General features: G+C 38.1%; 1 protein-coding gene across 2 annotated transcripts in view; it reads right to left on the bottom strand.

Moving 5' to 3' along the window:
- The window catches only part of UNC5C (unc-5 netrin receptor C), a 422,011-nt gene that overhangs the window by 145,436 nt on the left and 254,565 nt on the right, over positions 1–22,010 (bottom strand). For both annotated transcript variants that reach the window (XM_042251227.2, XM_042251228.2), the window contains exon 3: positions 1,474–1,617. In XM_042251227.2, the coding sequence (XP_042107161.1) occupies positions 1,474–1,617 (144 nt within the window). The remainder of the gene's footprint in view (positions 1–1,473; positions 1,618–22,010) is intronic.

The following is a 22,010-nucleotide window of genomic DNA, read 5'->3' as shown; positions in this document are numbered from 1 at the left end:
CAGAATCTTGCATTTGTGGTAATATGGGGAAAGGGCTGGAAAAGGTAAAAGACTAACTGGAGACTAACTGGTAAGTGATTGTAATGGTTGGGATCTAGATCAAACAGAAGGGAAAGAACAGGCAAGAACAGGAACTGTGGGAAGCATCAGAGCCAAAACTGTTTGAACTCAGTGACTTCCCAGGTGGCTCAGCGGTCGAGAATCTGGATCTGCCTGCCAGTGCAGCAGATGCAAGCGATGGGAGTTTGATTCCTAGGTCAGGAAGATCCCCTGGAGTAGAAAATGGGAACCCAATCCAATAGTCTTGCCTGGGAGATCCCATGGACAGAGGATCCTGGTGGGCTACAGTCTGAGCATGCTTGACTGAGCATATGCCATGACTGAGCAGGCGTGCACACAGTGACATATTAGAGGGAAGTGACACTGACATTAATGCAAATTGAAATTTAGTAAACTACAGGCATGCAAGGGCTTCCCAGTTGGTTCTAGTGGTAAAGAACCTGCATGCCAATACAGGAGATGCAAGAGACGAGAGTTCGATCCCTAGGTTGGGAAGATCCCCTGGAGGAGGGCATGGTGACTCACTCCAGTATTCTTGCCTGGAGAATCCCATGGATGAGGATTCTGGTGGGCTACAGTCCATGGGGTCTCACAGAATCAGACACAACTGAAGCAACTTAACATACATGCTGGAACAGACATGCCAAGGAATTCAGATAGTATAATTTACATGGTTTTCAGTGGTCTCACACTTGAGAAAATTTCTCAGTATGGAAGCTTCAGACATTAAAGCAGCATTCATGCTGCTCAAGGTGTGAATAGTACTCACTGAGGAAAGGATCTGCAGAAAGCGCTGCAGGCAACATCTCCTCCTTGGGGAGAATATGTATATCAGCATATTAAGGAATCTGGAAAGCTTTGCAATGAAGGAACTTCTTTAACTTTGTCCAAAAAAGTATTTCCCACATTTACTGATTATGGAACCCTTTTAACCTCTCCCTGAACATATATTAGAAATATCTCCCTGAAATACTCTAGAAATTAATACAGTTTGGAAAATAGTGATGTGTTTTGATGCATTAGAACAGTTCTAAAACAAATAAAGAAGCTTTGCCAGGTAATTTCTATTTCTAATAGGAAAACTAGTCAACATTGTCCTAACAAATTGGCAGAATAAACTCATTAAAGGAATATAGTTGTTTTCCTATAGCCTAATTACTATTAGATTAAAAAAGAACATTCGGTCTTTTGAAAGTAGCACTAATTCTTTCACATTCCTAAAGGAAAATTACTCAATGCCTTGAAACAAAAAATGACATGATATTCTGATGACTTAAGGGGAAAGTGTAGCTCAAATGCGAAGTCTGGGAGCAGTTTTCAAACAGGGTTCTTCGACACCAGAGCAGGTGTGGTCAAATTTTCCCATATTCCATTAGCTTCTGGAACCCACAGTGCCCCTGCACAGAGACTTACATGCAATGCGCACGTAGGCTTTCCGGCTCTTGGTGGTGCCTGCCGAGCTCCAGGCTACACACTGGCACCAGTAATCTTCAGGCCCAAAGAGTTCTTCCACTTGCTGGCGTGAAATCTCAATACTCACTTCCCGGACAATGAGACCTGCCAAGGCAAAGGAAGACTTAAGTCAGAAGACTTGTACTAACAAAATACAAAACATCATACCTAATTTTTCCCCTAGTGATCCTTCTTAATGCCATGGACCAACAAATCACATATTGCCTCTCATCTCCTCTGACTTTCTTCTAGCTCCAGTTACTTGATTCACAGCTGTCTCATTCTCTTATTTGCTATTTGAAATCTTCCGGATTCATCAGAAGATGAAAATGAATTAGATCTATCCACAAAAATCCTTTCCCTTTATTACCTAATATTCACCCACCACCAAGTTAACTTTCTCTGTGTATTTAAACATGAACTTGAATTTAACATCTTCTAAGGATTCTATCTTAATTATACAGGTTGTATGTAAGATACCCATGTGCTGTACGTACAGTATAGGTTTACCTAATTCTTTACATAAAATGAGACAGAATGACATAAAACAATAATCATAGGTATATAAATCATTAGCATATTTATATACACAAGTATATATATTTAGGTTTTATTATTATATGATCTAGCACTTTATAAATATATGGTGATTTAAAAAAAAACTAAGTCATTTTAAATGGTTTTGTTTATTATTAAGGCACATTGTTTTTTATTGAAAGAAATATTAGCCTTAGTTAACAAACCTCTTCTGTTCTAGCCAGAAAATGAATGACTTTAAAGTTTTCATGAATTTTTGAAAGCCCAAATGTTTCTCTTTAATAACAATGTAACCAAAATCCTATTAAAAATAAAGTGAATTCCAGTTAAAATACTCAAATAATTGGAATTTATTTCACAGCATTATATAATCCTAAAATAATTAAACTTGAACTTGAGTCCAGGATTATCATTTTAGGGGTATTTATCTTGTGATACTAAAGTCTAGTTCAGAGATTCATCCTGAAATATGCCTTCTTGCATTAAGCAAGAAAAATTAAATTATATATATATGGGCAATGTATGTGGGCAACTGCCACTTCTCTTGCACACACTGCTAGCATGGAATGTCTTTGAGAGAACTGGAAGGGACACCCTTTAGGAAGTAGGAGCATAAATGATGTATGAGCACAGTAAGAAAAATTAATTACATTAGTTTGTATTGTTTGTTCATTCATTCATTCATGGATGAAATATCTATCAAGCATCAATTATGCAGAAAATATTGCACTGGGTACTTATGAAATTCTGATGAGTAAGATAGTCATTGCCCTTAATGAACCTTCATTTTTGTGAGAAGGGCATGTATTAACTAGAGTTATAATAAATGTATAAATTTGTTATTTAATTACAATTGTGTTCAATGCTGCAAAGAAGTATTGAAGTAATGAGAGTGAATAACAAGGAGACTCAACTTAGTATGAAGGATCCTGCATGAGTTAGACTGATTAAATCATATGGGGAGAGGGACAGGACACATGGTAAGAAGAAAGGGAAGGAGGAGACTGGGAACCCAGGAGAAGATACCTGAGCACAGGACACAGAGAATACTAGCATGAAATGAACCCAGAGACAAGAAAGTGGCCTATTTATATACATTCTTGTGAACCTGCAGTTCTCAAAGTATGGCCCACAGAACAGCTTTATCAACATCACTTGGGAACTTGTTGAAAATGCAAATTCCTGGGCTCTACTCCAGACTCAGTGAAAAAGAAAAATTGATAGTCCAGTCCAGCAATATTTTAACAAGTCCTCCAAGAATCCTGATGCATGCTATAGTTTGAGCACCACTGTTGTAACACCATGTTTAGGATTTGGAATTTCTTTCTGAGAGGCGAGGGTTTTAAGAAGATGACATAATCAGATGAGAATAAAAAATGCATGCATATATAAATGTATAAAAGAAATGACACATGATACAGTGACAGGTATAGGATATAGAGTTTAAGTAGCTCATAAAAGTCATGATTTCTTAAAATGTTTGATCATGACTTCTTGGTATAAGTAACATGAAAGAGGTGTCATCTGGAGATTCTAAAAAAGAGTGTTTCAGTACTTGCCCTAAAATCTAGGACATTCTCATATGGATAAAAACACTCAGGGAAATTAACAATCCCCCAACAGCAGCAGAAGCTGACTCATTAGAGGATAGATAATTCTTCCCATCACAAGCGGATGAGAGTTGAGTCACAGAAAAAACTAAGTCTTTAAGTCCAACTCATGAATCCCTGAACTGGAATGAAGCCCAGGAAAGTGGGTTTTATAAGCCCAAGGCAGGGCAAGGTCCTAAACGGGGTGACTCTATTTTAAAATATTTATTAAATATATTTAATGTTACCTTAAAATTTTGGAAATTAGTAACACTTTTATGTTTAAATAGTGATCAGCTTAAAACGAATTTTCAAGTAACTGGCATATCCCAATCCTTGAAAAGATTACTATATTATTTTAGCCAATGTCCAGCCTCCACAATGAAAAACCAACTTTAACAAATAGCACTACTTTCCTTCCTCTTTCCTGGTCCTTGCTTATGCCTTTCATTTTCTTGTCTCATTGTAATTATTCTCATTTTTCTGATGTCTAGAAACCTGTACAAAGATGGAGCAGTCTTCTCTCCTTTCCTGCCACCTTTTAACTCCACTCTGGTATTTAATACTCTTGCCTGTTTTATTTGTTTGTACCTTTTCTGTTCATGCAGAAAGTCAGTTACTGGAAAAGAAACACTTCCTCTAAAGGTTGCTGCAGTAAATTTACAGTCACCAAAGGGCTGATAAACCTGCAGTGTGTAGTTCCTTAGGACTATAATGGCTCTTTCCAAAATGTAGAGAGCAGCAGCAAAACAGGCTCAGGATATTAAAACCGCATACAAATATTTTGTGTCCCAAGATGATAACTTCAGGTTTCACTCCTCCCTTTTACTTAGAGCAATCAAAGGAAACCTAATTAAAAGCTAGGGAAACTTCATGAGGGCTACTGTATCCTTTTGCCCAAAGAGGCTCATGGATGTTTCTATTAACCACAAATCTAAATCCTTTTATGAAGCCACAGACCTAACCCTCCTACTACAGGGATTATTCACAGTGTGAATGTTCTGAATTGTGTGGCCCAGGCTCCCCATGGGCTCAGGAGTCAAGCACACACTGATTTTTGTCTTCAGCTTCACAGATGCTCCATTCAGCAGGAGATGGATTAATTACAGTTGGGTACACTGGCCCTGCCACAGGCCCAAAGCTTATATTCCAACTTTTGGTCAGCACCACCAGAAAAAGAAAAAAAAAACTGAAGCATTAAGTATCTAAACACTTAGATTTTAGAACTGTCTAGAATTAGCTGCATTATTCAGACTCTGAGTTACTGGGTTACATATCATCTTTTTATTATCATAGGTAAGTTCATTACCTATGACATTTTGTTCATCAAACCAGAGACTAGTGGTTTGGGTAAAAGTAGGTAATGTCCTTTCTCTTTGAAAGTGAAATTTCAAATCTGCTTGAAGTCTTGAGATGGAAAAAGCAAGCTGCCTTGAAATTTGAAATGCCATCAGCATTACTTCCAAGGCAGGTTGCTTTGAAGAGCATTTGGGAACTTGAAGCTGGTTTCAGGTTATTTAAGGGTGGGGAGAAATACTTCGGTCTACAGGATTTACTCAAATACAAATGTGTATTTTCCATCCCGTCTGATAACATCAAAGATTTCCCATCACTGTTCATCCTTTAATAGTGGCATCTCAAGGATGCATGCTGTTTGAAGTTTGCAGTGATCTGCTTTTATAACAGGAATCATTGTGGTTTGGGAGCCAGAGTGTAGAAAAGTAATTAGCATATTATACCAAGAAGTCTTATAATGAGCATGAATATGTACTTGTTAATAGGGAGTTTCAAATGACTTTAGAAATTCCGATATAAATGCAACCCTCTGATTGGATCTTTATGAGGCTATACCTGAATATAGCAATAAAATCTAGTACCTGACATTTATTTCTTATCTTTAGGATAATTTTAACTTTGAATAGTGTTGACATCACTAACAGTGTTTTCCTAGAGACTGTTATAAAGTGATCCAAATTTGTGATTAATGCTCCTGTAAAATTATTTAAAGCAATATCCACATTTCCCCAGAAACATAATCTGCAGTGCTATCAACAAATAGTAAAAATTCACTAATGTCAAAAATTAACTGTTAAGTTCCAGAAATGTAAAGATGGATCAAGTATCACATCCAAGCTTGTGCTATTCATTTATCATGTTTATTAGGTGATACTCAAGTTATACATCATCTTAAATTTTTTTTAAATGTGTTCATCAAATCTGCATCTTTTAATACCCCATGCATGTTTCACTAAAAATCATCTTCACCTCATGTTAGTCTGAGGTGTTTTGTGTGCCCCAGTTGTATTTTTCATTCCTCCCAATTACTTAATCTTTCATATGCAAAGGGAAGTTTTGAGACACTTTGTTGTATAGACCTGGCAATTCTATTTCTTCCAGTACTCTCCCTATGGGGAGAAGAGCTACAGAGGTCACTCTACCAAATCTCATCAGAATATATTCACATAGTACTTGTAAATGTACAAAGCTACAGGTAAGGATGTTCTGGAATATACTACATTTTATTGAATTAGCATGTTTCTCTTTTTCATGCTTTCTACTAGAGCTCAATCCTATTAATTTTCACCAATATCTAAAATATGAAACGTATCAGTTTGAGATGTCTTAATATAAATTTAATCACACAGGATCCTTTTATTTAAAAGATGTCATACCATAAAAACTGAAAATTATTTTAGTAACTTATAACTCTCACAAAATAACAAATACGATAACTTGTAAGGCAGAACTTTATAATTACAACATTGCTCTTTGTTACATGAAGTCATTTGACAGTCTTTAAAGTACGTCAGGAAAAGCAGACACTGTAAATGCATAATTTACCAACTTCTCTCTGAAATGTTTCCCTTGAATTTTTAATATATAATATATAAACAGGCCAACTAAGTAACTAAAATTACTTTGTGTAATTGGGAATTGCAACTTACTAGTGTATTAGATTTATTATGAGTGTTTTTGTTAAACTTACATTTACTGTCTTTGTGATATGGATGAATTTTCCTGAAAGTTAAGGAATAACATGGCTGAGACTGAGAGGTTCAAGAGATTTTCTTGGAAGAATTTTGTTCTTTTATGTAATAGTTTGACTTGATTCCCTTGTATGTGATAATTTCTCGTCATTTGGTTCTGTGTGGCATTGTGTCCAATAAGGGTCTGTGTTTAGTTCATTATATTTTTGTTTTATCTAGAGCTGAGAAAAAAATATGCATTGGATTATGCATCTGGAAGTGGGGAGATGTCTAGTAGTTCTAGAAAGCTATTAGGTTGGTGCAAAAGTAATTGCGGTTTTGCATTGTTGAACTTTCCCATTTGATATTGGAATACATTCTTAAATAAAGTGGTTATGTTATACATCATTTTAATGTGCACTTCTCACTTTATGCTTTTTTGCTAATGACATTAAACTTGTGTATTTTGTATTTATTTTAAACTATGGAAATGATGTTAGACAAAAAACAAATTCAAGTGATTTTCTTACTGTTCAAAATGGTTCATGAAGCAGCAGAGACAACTCATAAAATCAACGATGCATTTGGTCTAGAACTGCTAACGAACATACAGTGCAGTGGTGGTTCCAGAAGTTTCTCAAAGGAGACGAGAGCCTTGAAGATGAGAAGTGGAGCGACTGGCCATTAGGAGTTAACAATGACCAACCAAGAGCATCATCAAAGCTGATCCCCTTACAACTACACAAGAAGTTGCCAAAGAACGCAACGTTGACCATGTTGTGGTCATTTAGCATTTGAAGCAAATTGGAAAAGTGAAAAATCTTGATAAGTGGGTGCCTCATGAGTTGACCACAAATCAAAAACATTTTCATTTTGAATCGTTGTCTTCTCTTATTCTATGTAACAATAACGAACCATTTCTCCATCAGATTATGACATGTGACAAAAGGTAGATTTTATATGACACCGGCAATGATCAGCTCAGTGCTTGGAGCAAGGTGAAATTCCAAAGCACTTCCCAAACCAAACTTGCACCAAGAAAAGGGCATGGTCACTCTTTGGTGGTCTGCTATCCATCTGATCCATTATAGCTTTCTGAATCCCAGAGAAACCAGTGTATTTGAGAAGTACACTCAGCATATTGATATGCACTGAAAACTGCAATTCCTGCCGATGGCACTGGTCAACAGAAAGGGGCCAATTCTTCTCTCCAACAACACCCACCCACATGTTGCACAACCAACACTTCAAAAGTTGAATGAACTGGGCTACAAGGTTTTGCCTTATCTGTCATATTCACCTGACCTTTCCCAAACTGACTACCATATTTTCAATCATCTCGACAACTTTTTACAGGGAAAATGCTTCCATAACCAGCAGGAGGCTGAAAATGCTTTCCAAAAGTTCATCTAAACCTGGGGCATGGATTTTTACATGACAGGAATAAACTTATTTCTCATTGGCAAAAATGTGTTGACTCTAATGGTTCCTATTTTGATTAATAAAGATGTGCTTAAGCCTAGGTTGTAATGATTTAAAATTACGGTCCAAAACTATAATTACATTTGCATCAACCTAATACATGTCAACCACAGATAAATGCAATCTTCCTTTCTGAAACTTCAAATTTTAATTACAAGATGCTATTAAAAGAGAGTGACAAATGACTTACACCAACAATGCTAACACTATTTTTCCCTTTCGTTTGCAGGAGTGTCAGGTTTAGATGTCATAACATCCTCATAAGGAGAACCAGTGTTCCTACCTTTTAAAACAATATAGTTAATTAATTTATTTTATTTTTAGTTGTGTTGAGTCTTTGTTGCTTCTCAGGCTTTGATGGCTTCTCTTTTTGCAGAGCATGGAGGATAGAGTTCAAGGGCTCAATATCTGTGGTGCTCGGGCTTAGCTGTCTTGCCACATGTCCGGAATCTTCCCGGACCACGGATTGAACCCATGTCCCCTACACTGGCAGACAGATTCTTAACCTCTGGACCACCAGGGAAGTTCAGTGCTCCTAATTTGGTTTGACTTTCTCACCACCATCAAACTGAGGGCTGAAAGTATGAAGGATAATTGGAGTGGTGGGTATATCAAATACTTTATCTTACTTATTGAGTTGTATAAATGAGTTGACAGAAGTTAATCCTACCAGTTTTGGCCCATCATTTAATTCTTACTCCTAACTTTGGTGATGAAAGACCTATTGAAACTCTGTTTCAATAAGCCTTTCTGAGGCCAAAATGGGAACTAAAATGTTTTCTCTAATTAACCTCTTCTTGTATGTCAATGTTCTTTAGGATATAGAGAAGCAATTCTATACGAACACGATATGGCAGTCTGTTTAACCTGGAAAGACACAATGCTCATTCCACTGAGATAGCAAATACATTACTCATCTAAATATTTTCCCTAAAACATCAAACTTTATATGTATTTGAATATATATTCAACATTTCTCTTTAAAGCATAATTGTTAATAATTATCTAAATCTAACTACATGAATTCCTTTCTGTCCCAATTTCAGGCAGTTCATTAGTAATTTCAATAGAGGTAATTTTAACAATTTTTTAAGAAAAAGATTTCTGTCAATATGGTGGGGAATAATAACGAGTTATTGGAGATTAGTTAACTGTAGAGTTATTAATTCTAGACCTTATTATACTTCATCCATCCTTCATGCAATATGTATTTGTTGAGACTCTATTATATGCTAAGGACACAGTGGTAAAGAAGATCAAGAAGGACTCTGTCCTCCTGTGGGTTACTTTCTACTGTGGAGATTGTTCTTGAGCACCTGTTTAATGCACAGTATTTCCAAGATGGGCATGGAGATGAAATGCTTATGGATTCTGCTTTCAGAAGCTTACTGTCTAATACGAAATGCATTGTATATCCATCAGTATAGTAATTGGCACAAATATTTGTCTAATTAATGTATGTTAAATGAATGAATGATTTGTGTGCTATAGCTATAATTCAAGTAGTGTTAAATCCTAGGAATAAATAAATTTAATTGTAACTCAGAACAGTAAAGGTAACTAGTATTTAATGAGCATCTACCATGGGTCTCAGTTAATCTGCATAATAATTCTTGGGATTAATATTGTTAAACCTATAATATGGGTAAGGTATGGAGGTGAGAATTTAAACAACTGTTCACACAGCCAATAACTACTGAAATCAGGATTCAGAACCACAGTTGTCTGAATCCAAAGTCCCAATTTCTTTCACTACAATATTCCCCAACTATGCCTAGAAAAAGTGGTTTCTCCTCAAATAAGTTTGGGAATTTCTGCTTACTACAACATTCTCTTAGAAACTTGGAATGCCATTAGTATACAAAAGGCGTTGGTCAGGAGTTCTGCCATAAAGAAGTGGGTTTAATTTGGACTGCCAACATTCTCCTCAGGTGGCTCAGATGGTGGCTCAGAGGGTAAAGAATCTGCCTGCAAGAAGAGAAGAGACCCGGGTTTGATCCCTGGGTCAGGAAGATTCCCTGGAGAAGGGAATGGCAACCCAATCCAGTATTCTTGCCTGGAGAATTCCATGGACAGAGGAGCCTGGCTGGCTACAATCCATGGGAACACGAAGAGTTGGACACAACTGAGCAACCAGCACTTACTTACTTAACATTCCCCCTAATTTATTACACCATAGAACCCTATAGTCAATGTAAACAAAGAACCCATTTCAGCACGGCTTTCAATTTGCTTAGCATTCTCCAGATGTTGATATATAGAATAAAATTAATCCACTGTTTGGAAAATTCCAAAAAAACCCATAAAGAAAGCTACAGTGAAATAGTTTTAGAAGGTGAGATCAGGGGAAACCTGGGGACTAGAATATTTGAATTTGATGTTGAAGCATGGTTTGGGTTTAAAAATTTAGAGATGAATCAAAGATACTTGAAGAGGAGAGAACAGCAAGAAGCCAAGGGGCAGAGAATAAAACACATGGGAATCACAGTGCAGAATAGTTTACATGAATTAAGTAAGAAATAAGACCAGAAGAGAGATCCTGGAGAGCCATGTATGGCAGCTAGAGAAGACTGTTTTATGGAGAATGAGCTTGTGAAAATTGTGCAGTGGCGAATGACATTTTAAAAATGACATCTGCTTTAGCTTTAGAGCGATTAATATGGCTTTACTAATAAAGAAAACTAATCTGATTTACTTAAATTGAATTTTCATAATTTTAATTATCATTACAAAATTTGTTTTCAGAACTATGATCTTACATGAAGTCATTAATCATGTATTAAAAGCAATATTCTTGGAGACCCTCTGAAAACAGCCTGACAATAAAAATCAGGTACATATGTTCAAAATAATAATCAGTCCTACCATCAGGCTTTTATTTGCTTTCTTATCCCAAATGATTTAGAAAGAAGCATTAAGTGCTATCACCTCTGGTGTGATCACCACTTACATAGTTCACATGTAGGTTACTGGGGACAGCTACCTATTTATTTTAAAAGCAGTGCATTTATTTAAAAAAAACTTTAAAAACACTCACTTTTTGGGAAAAATTCAACTCATACAGGACAATTATTATTACAACTGAAGGGTCAGACAAATACTTGTCTGTGCTGAGTCGCTTCAGTTGTGTCTTAACTCTTTGTGACTACATGAACTATAGCTCCCCTGTCCATGCAATTTTCCAGGCAAGAATCCTGGAGTGTGTTGCCATTTTCCTCTTCCAGGAGATCTTCCCAACCCAGGGACTGAACTTGTATCTCAAGTCTCCTGAATTGGCAGGCAGGCTCCTGGTGGCTCAGAGGTTAAAGAGTCTGCCTGTAAGATGGGAGACCTGGGTTCAATCCCTCGGTCAGGAAGATGCCCCGGAGAAGGGAATGGCAACCCACTCCAGTATTCTTGCCTGGAGAATCCCATGGATAGAGGAGCCTGGTAGGTGACCCCACAGTCCATGGGGTCGCAAAGAGTCGGACACGACTGAGCGACTTCACTCACTCACTCTTTACAACTAGTGCTATCTGAGAAGCCCTTTAAGACATTAAAAAAAAAATACTTGTCTAATACAGAGCCACTTAGTGATTTATTTAGTTAAGAGAATAAATTCCTGCTCAGTATTTACTATTTGATTTTTGGAAAATCTTAACTTCATCAACCCTTGGTTGAAATTGGAAAATGAAGTCAAGAATTTATTTGTTTTATTGGGTTGTGAGAAAAGAAATGGACTAACGGCTACAAAAGTTCTTGAAATCGATAAAATTCTTTTAAAGTATAAAAGAATAACAACTGAGAATAAAACTATGTTTTATTACCAAAATTATCATTGGAAGTACTAACATAGTCTTAAGAGAGGGGGAGAACACCACCCTAACTGGAAATTGTGTTAGTTACAAACCCAGATGAGAAAGACATGGCTGCTTTGGGAAATTTTCAACAGAGCTGGGGGAGCTCAGTCTGGGTGGGGATGTCAACTGTCCAGGACAATTGTGGCCATGATTATTTAGAAATGGAATCTGAACAGCAGGAACAAGTTCTAGTGATTGGCCTTTAAGTTTCCTGTCCTTCAGTGCAGTCACCTAGGGCTTTACTCACCCCCAAGGTCCCTATTATATCAGAGCACAGATAGAGAGGAGCTACCCTGATGAGTAAGTGAAGAGTCTACTGGTTTCTATAACCAAGGAACTTGGATAGCTCACCTGTTAGGCATTACTTACGTCCCTATCCAACCACCAGGTAAAACAAGGACACTAAGCAACCAAATGGAAATAACTAACTAGGCTGCTGCTGCTGCTGCTGCTAAGTCACTTCAGTCGTGTCCGACTCTGTGCGTCCCCATAGACGGCAGCCCACCAGGCTCCCCTGTCCCTGGGATTCTCCAGGCAAGAACACTGGAGTGGTTGCCATTTCCTTCTCCAATGCATGAAAGTGAAAAGTGAAAGTGAAGTCACTCAGTCATGTCTGACTCCTAGCGACCCCATGGACTGCAACTAACTAGGCTAGTTCTGACTAATTTGGGGTAGAATAAGCAAACATTCACTGTTTAGAGAAGACTTAAAATTGATGAACTTAATTACATCTTCTAGAGTCTTTCTTCACTTTCCAACTGGGATGTGAGTTCCATCAGGGTACAAATTTTTGTTTGCCATCTGATGTTGCTGTGATCTAGAATAATCCTTGGCACACATTGTACGTATGCAATAATTATTTGTTGAATTAATGAAAGAATATTTCCCCCAGGACACTATGATATACTTATTTAAAAGATATGTGATTATGTCCCCTTATATCTTAGAGGAAAGGAACTTTCAGTCATGGTGGCAGTTGTACCTCCTATCCTAGCCAGAAAGACATACTCAGACACAACTTTGATTTAAATTTTGAATGTCCTTTGGTAATTGCACTAACAATGGGGAACAAAAGTGGAGTTACTGTAATGCTTTGTAGAGCCTCCAAAGTTGTTGAGCCTCCAGTAAGAGCTGAGTAAACACAGATCAAGTATCAATGAGATGGGTTTCTCAGGTGGCTCAGTGGGTAAAGAATCCACCTGCCACTGCAGGAGATGTGGGTTCAATCCCTGGGTGGGGGAGATCCCCTGGAGGAGGGCATGGCAATCCACTCCAGTATTCTTGCCTGGAGAATCCCATGAACAGAGAAGCCTGGCGGGTTACAGTCCATGAGGTCACCAAGAGTCTAACATGACGGAAATGACTGAGAACACGTGCATGCACCAATGAGATCCTTTTTTCTTATCCTTAAAAAAAAAATCAAGTATGTGAGAAGGAATCAATTTACAAAAAGAAGGAAAAAATTTAACTTGTGAAATTCTAAGTAGAGGTGAAAAATACTAGCATTTCATATTTCCAAGCTGGTAGTGTGTATTCAACTTTGGCTGAAACACCAACTTTCAATTTTAATTTTTTAATTCTGAGAAATAACTATTTATTTTATTTCCAAAATATGTCTATATATTCTGAGATTCTTGTCTCAAATATTTCTTTTGCTAGTCCAAAGGAAGAGATGATATAACACAATAATGAAAATAAGCACTTTAACATTTTTCCTTTTTTGTTTCTATAGAGACTGTCTCTTTGATCTTCTGCCGATTCTAAGTTGCATAGACTTAGTTTCTGATAAACCAAAGGTTTATCAAATCTTTTATAATCCAAAGGTTTATAAAACCTAGAATTCAAGAGGACAATACCACTACAGGTAGGCCAGTAAAACCTAGAGTTTAATTAATCCTTGGCAATTAACTTAATTGAGGGTATGATCTTTGGTGAAGTATTTGGTTCAAATTCTAGTTCCTCCAGTGACCAGATGTATGACTTTCAGAAAATTCCTCTAACTCCCTAAATAACACTTACCTCAATGAGAAAGTGTGAATTAAAATTCCTAACTCAGTGTAATGATTATATAAGGTGATACATGTAAAACTCTTAGCAGAGTAAGCCCTTAATACAAGACTAGCCTAACGTAATTTTAGAAGCTAAATAGTTTATGTCATGCTGGGTACTAAACAATGCCTCTCATTTTAGAGGTTTTACAAAATTAAAATTATTTTCCATCACAGAAGTCTTCAGCGCAGCTATTTTAGCTCAGCTTTCTTAGTAATCCAGGCTGCATCTATCTGCAACCTACATCTTTTCAGCCATGGCTACCAGGGTCCACAAGCAAGCAGAAGACAGCACAGAGAGCTCACACCTGCTCTTAAAATGCTTGGCTTGGAAGTTTACATAACTCACTCATAGCCCATGGAAAAGAAGATTCACTTGGCCAAGTTGCATGGCAAGAATGCAGGACCTGTAGTACTCATCTGTGCCCAGGAAGGAAAGAACAGGAAATGAGTATTAGATGTCCTACAATATAACTGATAAACCTCCTTCAACAGGAAAACAAGAAATTGAATTTAAAAGAAATTTTTCTTTAACTTTTTAAGAAAGTTTTAAGAAATCACAGTGACATTGAAATAGTTATCAAGTCAAATGAAATTTGGATTGTTGTTTTCTATGGTATGAAAGTCTTTATTGACAGAAAGGGCTAAGTATAGAAAATATAGAATACTAGACCAAAAGGCAAAAGACCTGATTTTTAGTCCTTGCTTGGCTATCATCCTGCGTTTGATCCCTGGGTTGGGAAGATCCCCTGGAGAAGGAAATGACAACTCACTCCAGCACTCTTGCCTTGAAAATCCCTTTGGGAACGCATGTACACCCGTGGTGGATTCATGTCGATGTATGGCAAAACCAATACAGTAATGTAAAGTAAAATAAAGTAAAAGAAAAAAGAAAAGAAAAGAAAATCCCATGGGCGGAGGAGCCTGGTAAGCTACAGTCCAGTTCAGTCACTCAGTCGTGTCTGACTCTGTGATCCCATGGACTGCAACACGCTAGGCCTCCCTGTCCATCACCAACTCTCGGAGTTTACTCAAACTCATGTGCATTGAGTTGGCGATGCCATCCAGCCATCTCATCCTCTGTCAACCTCTTCTCCTCCTGACTTCAATCTTTCCCAGCATTAGGGTCTTTTCAAATGAGTCAGCCCTTTGCATCAGGTGGCCAGAATATTAGAGTTTCAGCTTCTGCATCAGTCCTTCCAATGAACACCCAGGACTGACCTCCTTTGGGATGGACTGGTTGGATCTCCTTGCAGTCCAAGGGACTCTCAAGAGTCTTCTCCAACACCACAGTTCTAAAACATCAATTCTTTGGCACTCAGCTTTCTTTATAGTCCAACTCTCACATCCATACATGACTACTGGAAACACCATAGCCTTGACTAGATGGACCTTTGTTAGCATAGTAATGTCTCTGCTTTTTAATATGCTATCTAGGTTGGTCATAACTTTTCTTTGAATGAGTAAGCGTCTTTTAATTTCATGGCTGCAGTCATCATCTGCAGTGATTTTGAAGCCCCCCAAAATAAAGTCTCTCACTGTTTCCACTGTTTCCCTGTCTATTTGCAATGAGGTGACGGGACCAGATGCCATGATCTTAGTTTTCTGAATGTTGAGCTTTAAGCCAATTTTTTTACTCTCCTCTTCCACTTTCATCAAGAGGCTCTTTAGTTCTTCTTCACTTTCTGCCGTAATGGTGATGTCATCTGCACATCTAAGGTTTATTGATATTTCTCCTGGCAATCTTGATTCCAGGTTGTGCTTCATCTAGCCCAGCATTTCTCATGATGTATTCTGTTATAAGCTAAATAAGCAGAGTGACAGTCTATGGGATCACAAAGAGTCAGACAGGACTGAGGGACCTCACTTTCACTTTTCTTGGCTATAATCACTAAGGAAGGGTTTCTTATCTCTCCTTGCTATTCTTTGCAACTCTGCATTCAAATGGGTATATCTTTCCTTTTCTCCTCTGCCTTTGGCTTCTCTTCTTTTCACAGCTATTTGTAAGGTCTCCTCAGATAACCATGTTGCATTTCTTTTTCTTGGGGATGGTGTTGATCCCTGCCTCCTGTATAATGTCAAGAGCATCTGTCCACAGTTCTTCAGGCACTCTGTCTATCAGATCTAATCCCTTGAATCTATTTCTCAATTCCACTGTATAGTCATAAGGGATTTGATTTAGGTCATACCTAAATGATCTAGTGGTTTTCCCTACTTTCTTCAATTTAAGTCTGAATTTGGCAATAAGGAGTTCATGATCTGAGCCACAGTCAGCTCCTGGTCTTGTTTTTGCTGAATGTATAGAGTTTCTCCCTCTTTGGCTGCAAAGAATATAATCAATCTGATTTCAGTATTGACCATCTGGTGATGTCCACGTGTAGAGCCGTATCTTGCGCTGTTGGAAGAGGCCGTTTGCTATGACCAGTGTGTTCTCTTGGCAAAACTCTGTTAGCCTCTGCCCTGCTTCATTCTGTACTCCAAGGACAGATTTGCCTTGTATTGCCAAATTGCCAGGTATTTCTTGACATCCTGTTTGCATTCCAGTCCCCTATGATGAAAAGGATATCTTTTGGGGGTGTTAGTTCTAGAAGGTCTTCATAGAACTGTTCAACTTCAGCTTCTTCAGCATTACTGGTCAGGGCATAGACTTGGATTACTGTGATATTGAATGACTTGTCTTAGAAACCATTTTCTTCAAAAAAGTTAGAGATACCAAGGGAACATTTCATGCAAAGATGGGCTCAATAAAGGACAAAAATGGTATGGACCTAACAGAAGCAGAAGATATTAAGAAGACATGGCAAGAATACACAGAAGCACTGTACAAAACAGACCTTCATAACCCAGATAATTATGATGGTGTGATCACTCACTTAGAGCCAGACATCCTGGAATGTGAAGTCAAGTGGACCTTAGGAAGCATCACTACAAGCAAAGTTAGTGGAGGTGATGGAATTCCAGTTGAGCTATTTCAAATCCTGAAAGATGATGCTGTGAAAGTGCTGCACTCAATATGCCAACAAATTTGGAAAACTCAGCAGTGGCCACAGGACCGAAAAGGTCAGTTTTCATTCCAATCCCAAAGAAAGGTAATGCCAAAGAATGCTCAAACTACTGCACAATTGCACTCATCTCATATGCTAGCAAAGTAATGCTCAAAATTCTCCAAGTCAGCCTTCAACAGTACGTGAACCATGAACTTCCAGATTTTAGAAAAGGTTTTAGAAAAGGTAGAGGAACCAGAGATCAAACTGCCAACATCTGCTCGGTCACTGAAAAAGCAAGAGAGTTCCAGAAAAACATCTGTTTCTGCTTTATTGACTATGCCAAAGCCTTTGACTGTGTGGATCACAATAAACTGTGGAAAATTCTGAAAGAGATGGGAATACCAGACCATCTGACATGAGAAATCTGTATGCAGGTCAGAAAGCAAAGTTAGAACTAGACATGGAACAACAGACTGGTTCCAAATAGGAAAAGGAGTACATCAAGGCTGTATCTTGTCACCCTGCTTATTTAACTTCTATACAGAAAAAATCATGCTAAATGCTGGGCTGGAAGAAGCAGAAGCTGGAATCAGATTGCCAGGAGATATATCAATAATCTCAGATATGCAGATGATACCACACTTATGGCAGAAAGTGAAGAAGAACTAAAGAGCCTCTTGATGAACGTGAAAGAGGAGAGTGAAAATATTGACTTAAAGCTCAACATTTAGAAAACTAAGATCATGGCATCTGGTCCCATCACTTCATGGCAAATAGATGGAAACAATGGAAACAATGAGAGACTTTATTTTTGGGGGGCTCCAAAATCACTGCAAATGGTGACTGTAGCCATGAAATTAAAATACACTTGCTCCTTGGAAGAAAAGTTATGACCAACCTAGATAGCATATTCAAAAGCAGAGACATTGCTTTGCCAACAAACGTCCATCTATTCAAAGCTATGGTTTTTCCAGTAGTCATGTATGGATGTGAGAGCTGGAATATAAAGAAAGCGGAGCACCGAAGAATTGATGCTTTTGAACTGTGGTGTTGGAGAAGACTCTTGAGAGTCCCTTCTACTGCAAGAAGATCTAACCACTCAGTCCTAAAGGAAATAAGTCCTGAATATTCATTGAAAGGACTGATGCAGAAACTGAAACTCCAATACTTTGGCCACCTGAGGCGAAGAACTGACTCACTGGAAAAGGCCCTGATTCTGGGAAAGATTGAAGGCGGAAGGAGTAGGGAATAACAGAGAATGAGATGGTTGGATGGTATCACTGACTCAATGGACATGAGTTTGAGTAAACTTAGGGTTGGTGATGGACAGGGAGGCATGGTGTGTTGTAGTCCATGAGATCTAAAGAGTTAGTCATGACTGAGCAACTGAACTGAACTGAACTGTCTATCATCATGAGTAACTTTGCAAAGGGCATTAAATTTCTCATTTTCTTAGATTATCCTTTCTCAGTGTATTTCACCAGACTCTTACTAGATCAAAAGAAAAATTTAAAACAAAGTATTTCGTAGGAAGACTTTGGCAAAGACTGATGTCTCCTCATATCTCCCAAAGAACACAATGAGACCACATGTTCTAGCTTCCTTTTAAAAATTATGGTCAATATAATGTGAGTGGAAGCAACGTGTACATCTTCCTGGCCAAGATGTTGAAGAAGCTGGCGAATGTCCTCCTTGATGTCTTTCCCTTTCTGCTGGGAGGATGCAGAAGATGAAGCCTCAGAGAAGAACAGAGCCACAAGAGGGAAGGAGTTTGGGTCCAGGCCTGACCAGAGAGTACAGTGCTGCCCTACAACCAAGGGCATTTTCCTGGAACTGTTATGCAGACTGTTCTATCCTGTTTGAGTGTCTGTATCCTTGGAAAGATATAATTGTTACTGTGTGTGCATGCTAAGTTGTTTCAGTTGTGTCTGACTCTTTCTGACCCTATGGACTGTAGCCCACCAGGCTCCTGTCCATGGGACTCTCCAGGCAAGAATACTGGAATGGGTTGCCATGCCCTCTGTAGCCTAGCATAATACAGACTTAAATGATACAGATCATAATATGCCTGGCACACAGTAGGTTTTCATATATGATTATTGGATAAATGAGTGAAGAAAATACCGATAAATTTCACAATACTTTGTTGTTTTTTTAAACCATGATTCAGTGCTTAGCTCCAAATAATGAAAAAATATTTGGTAACATCTTGTTATATACATAGAGAAGAATTTCCATTAATTTTTTCTCACATATCTGAATGTGATTTAAATATTATGCCCCAAATGCTATAAAAGAGTATAATTTGCTTATTATGTAACAAAAATGTTTTCAAATGGTATGCTTGTAGTTTTTCAAAGTACTATTTCTAAAAGACTGTTGAAATTGATGTGAAAATCTAGGTTATAATGTTTAGTGACTGTTACAATTTTTTTACAGTCCAACATCTTGTTTTGATGTTTTCACAAGAGATAGGGAAACTAAAACTTGAAATAATGTAAGAATAACGCCTGATTCTGAATGCTGTGTATAATTTGTAACGTCTTCATGTCCATTCTGCACTAGCACCACAAAGAGAAAGAAAGAAAGAAGCATGACTGCTTCCCACCGCAAGCTCCGAGTCCCTGAGATATTTATGTAACTGTATAATACTGCCAACTGAACAAACAGCTTCAATCATGTGTCTGTTCATATCTCCAGGCAAAGTTTTGTTCTTTTTCCTTTCGCTTATAAATGTATTCCCTTCAAAGGCTACATAAGCTAGTGGATAAACAATCTCTGTGGGAGAACAGGAATGCTGGCTATTTAACACGTGCAGCTCAGTGACATAAAGTGTGGAATCATAATAAACAATATTCTGTGATGATAGCACTAATAAAGATGATAGCATTTTCATGATTAGCCATGTTTTTAGTAAAAATTAACAGGACCATTCAGCCTAAAGGATACATACAACACGCTGACAAACAAAACTGGGCTTCAGCATACAGTGTGTATGTCACATAGACAGTATACACGAGCGCCTGACAACACTATGTTTATTTACACGCGTATCATTCATCTAGTACTTTCTTTTTGCTTCCAACTTGGAAGGTACTTACTTCATACACTATTATAAGCCCATTTAGTCACGTTTTTTTGTCAGATTCCACTGGCAAATGCAGCGTTGAATAAATCAGTGGTTAATAAATGTCCTTGGAAATATGTTTAGAGATAAATAGTGAACTGCTGTATCTCATCATAAACGTATCTCATCAGAATCTTAAAAGAAAGATAGACTGAGCTATTATGGAAAAGGAGAAATAGTTACAGAGCAGTCATGTTAAAGGAGCCTGGTTTATTACTCTTGAATGGATATACTATTGACAAAAAAGTAAAATGTTCTTATAACTGTTCACCAAATTCTACTGCAAAAGAAATGCCGAATGAGGGTGGGGAGTGAACCTTCCCATAATAAATGCTTCTGTCACAACTCCACAGGCTTAGGTCAGGGGCCCAGCCCCCCAGCAGGCAGAACTGCAGGACTCTCAGCGTCCCAATCCTACTCTGCCGCCCTCTCATAGGCACTGCTCCAGCTGACCACATGGTCGCTTCTAATTTGTGGTGAGATGGTCTGACAAGCAGGCTGGGAGGACAGCAGAGATGGAAACATAGATCAAGTACAGATAAAAATATATTCACTTTGAAAAACACAAATAGGATCTTTAGGTAATAATATATAGGGGATGCACCTATTGAAAAATGAGAGAAACACAATCACCTCTTTCTCATTAATCTTTTCATAATTCCCTTTTGAGTCTTACCCCAACCTATCTCCATAGCCCAGTACCTGTACACTTCCTACATCTATACTTAAATAATATAGATTGATGTCCCTAGCACATATCTCATAAATCTCAACTCATCCCCTCAAAGCTGGTTTCAGGTTTGTTTTAAAAATCTATCATGTGGGTGAGCCCTTAGCAATACTTTGAAGTTCCATCATTATTAAAAGTGAAGAGGTCTCTGGTATCCTAAGAAGAGAAATAATGACAGCGCATATTCCTGACTATGAAGTAAATCTGTGTTTAAAAAAATGAGAACACATATGCCAAAGTAAAAAAAAAAAAGGTGGGGGGCAAGATTAAAATTGAGAAAGTAAAAGGAAACACAAAAAATCTTGCCAAAGGTTCATGTTTTACATAAAGCTGCAGTTGGGACTTCACAAAAGAAATCTCTGCACTTTTTATTTCTGGTTCAGAGGATTTACATGCTCTTTCTAATGATCTGGGCCTTCAGCACTGGGTAATGTCTCCCAGTCCCCAACTAAGCACTCATGCAAAATTGAAGCACTTTGGAAGCAGTTTAGTAGCTGCAGATGAATCTCAATGTGCAGGAAAAGGCATAATGGCTGTTTAGCACTTGCTAGGAGAAGCTGAGGAAATCAGGGGGAAAAATCTATTGAACTTAAGCCATCTGGGAAGCCAACTGAGAGCGACTGCATTAACAACGTGTTTACATTCCCATTGTGTTGCTGGGCCAAGCAATAGTGTGTGTGTGTGTGTGTGTGTGTGTGTGTGTGTGTGTGTGTAGAAGATTATCAAGTGCAGCTCTTTTGGTTGTGTTGGCTATTTCGATTTAGTTTTGGCAACTCTACGCGGAAAGAATTTTCATGAGAAACACGGCTGGGAGAATTTTTAGGTCTCTGTGAGACAGGCCAACTGTTAGAGCACAGAGGCTGGCAAGGATGTTGAGGCACAGGAAAGTGAGGATGCAGGAGCTTGGTTGTGCATCTCTTTCCCCGCATCTGGCCCACAACACAACGGAGCAGATTGGGGGAAGCTTCAGAAAGCTGGTAAAGAACATGAGGAAATGCTTTCATTGCCAGTTACATGTACACTTGACTCAGAAACACTGACTAAATGAGGGAAGACAGCCGGGTAAGTGCCTTCTCTTTCAGCCCCCACCACCCCTACTCATGTCTCCACTATCATGGCCTTTTTTGGTCACAGGATTTAATAGATTAATACAATTTTATAGAGCAGTTTTAGGTCCCCTGCAAAATTGAAAG

The sequence above is a fragment of the Ovis aries genome, chromosome 6 (assembly GCF_016772045.2).
Source record: "Ovis aries strain OAR_USU_Benz2616 breed Rambouillet chromosome 6, ARS-UI_Ramb_v3.0, whole genome shotgun sequence".
NCBI lineage: Eukaryota > Metazoa > Chordata > Mammalia > Artiodactyla > Bovidae > Ovis > Ovis aries.
The sequence above is the reverse complement of the archived record's forward strand: the minus strand, read 5'-3'. Positions and strand labels throughout refer to the sequence as shown.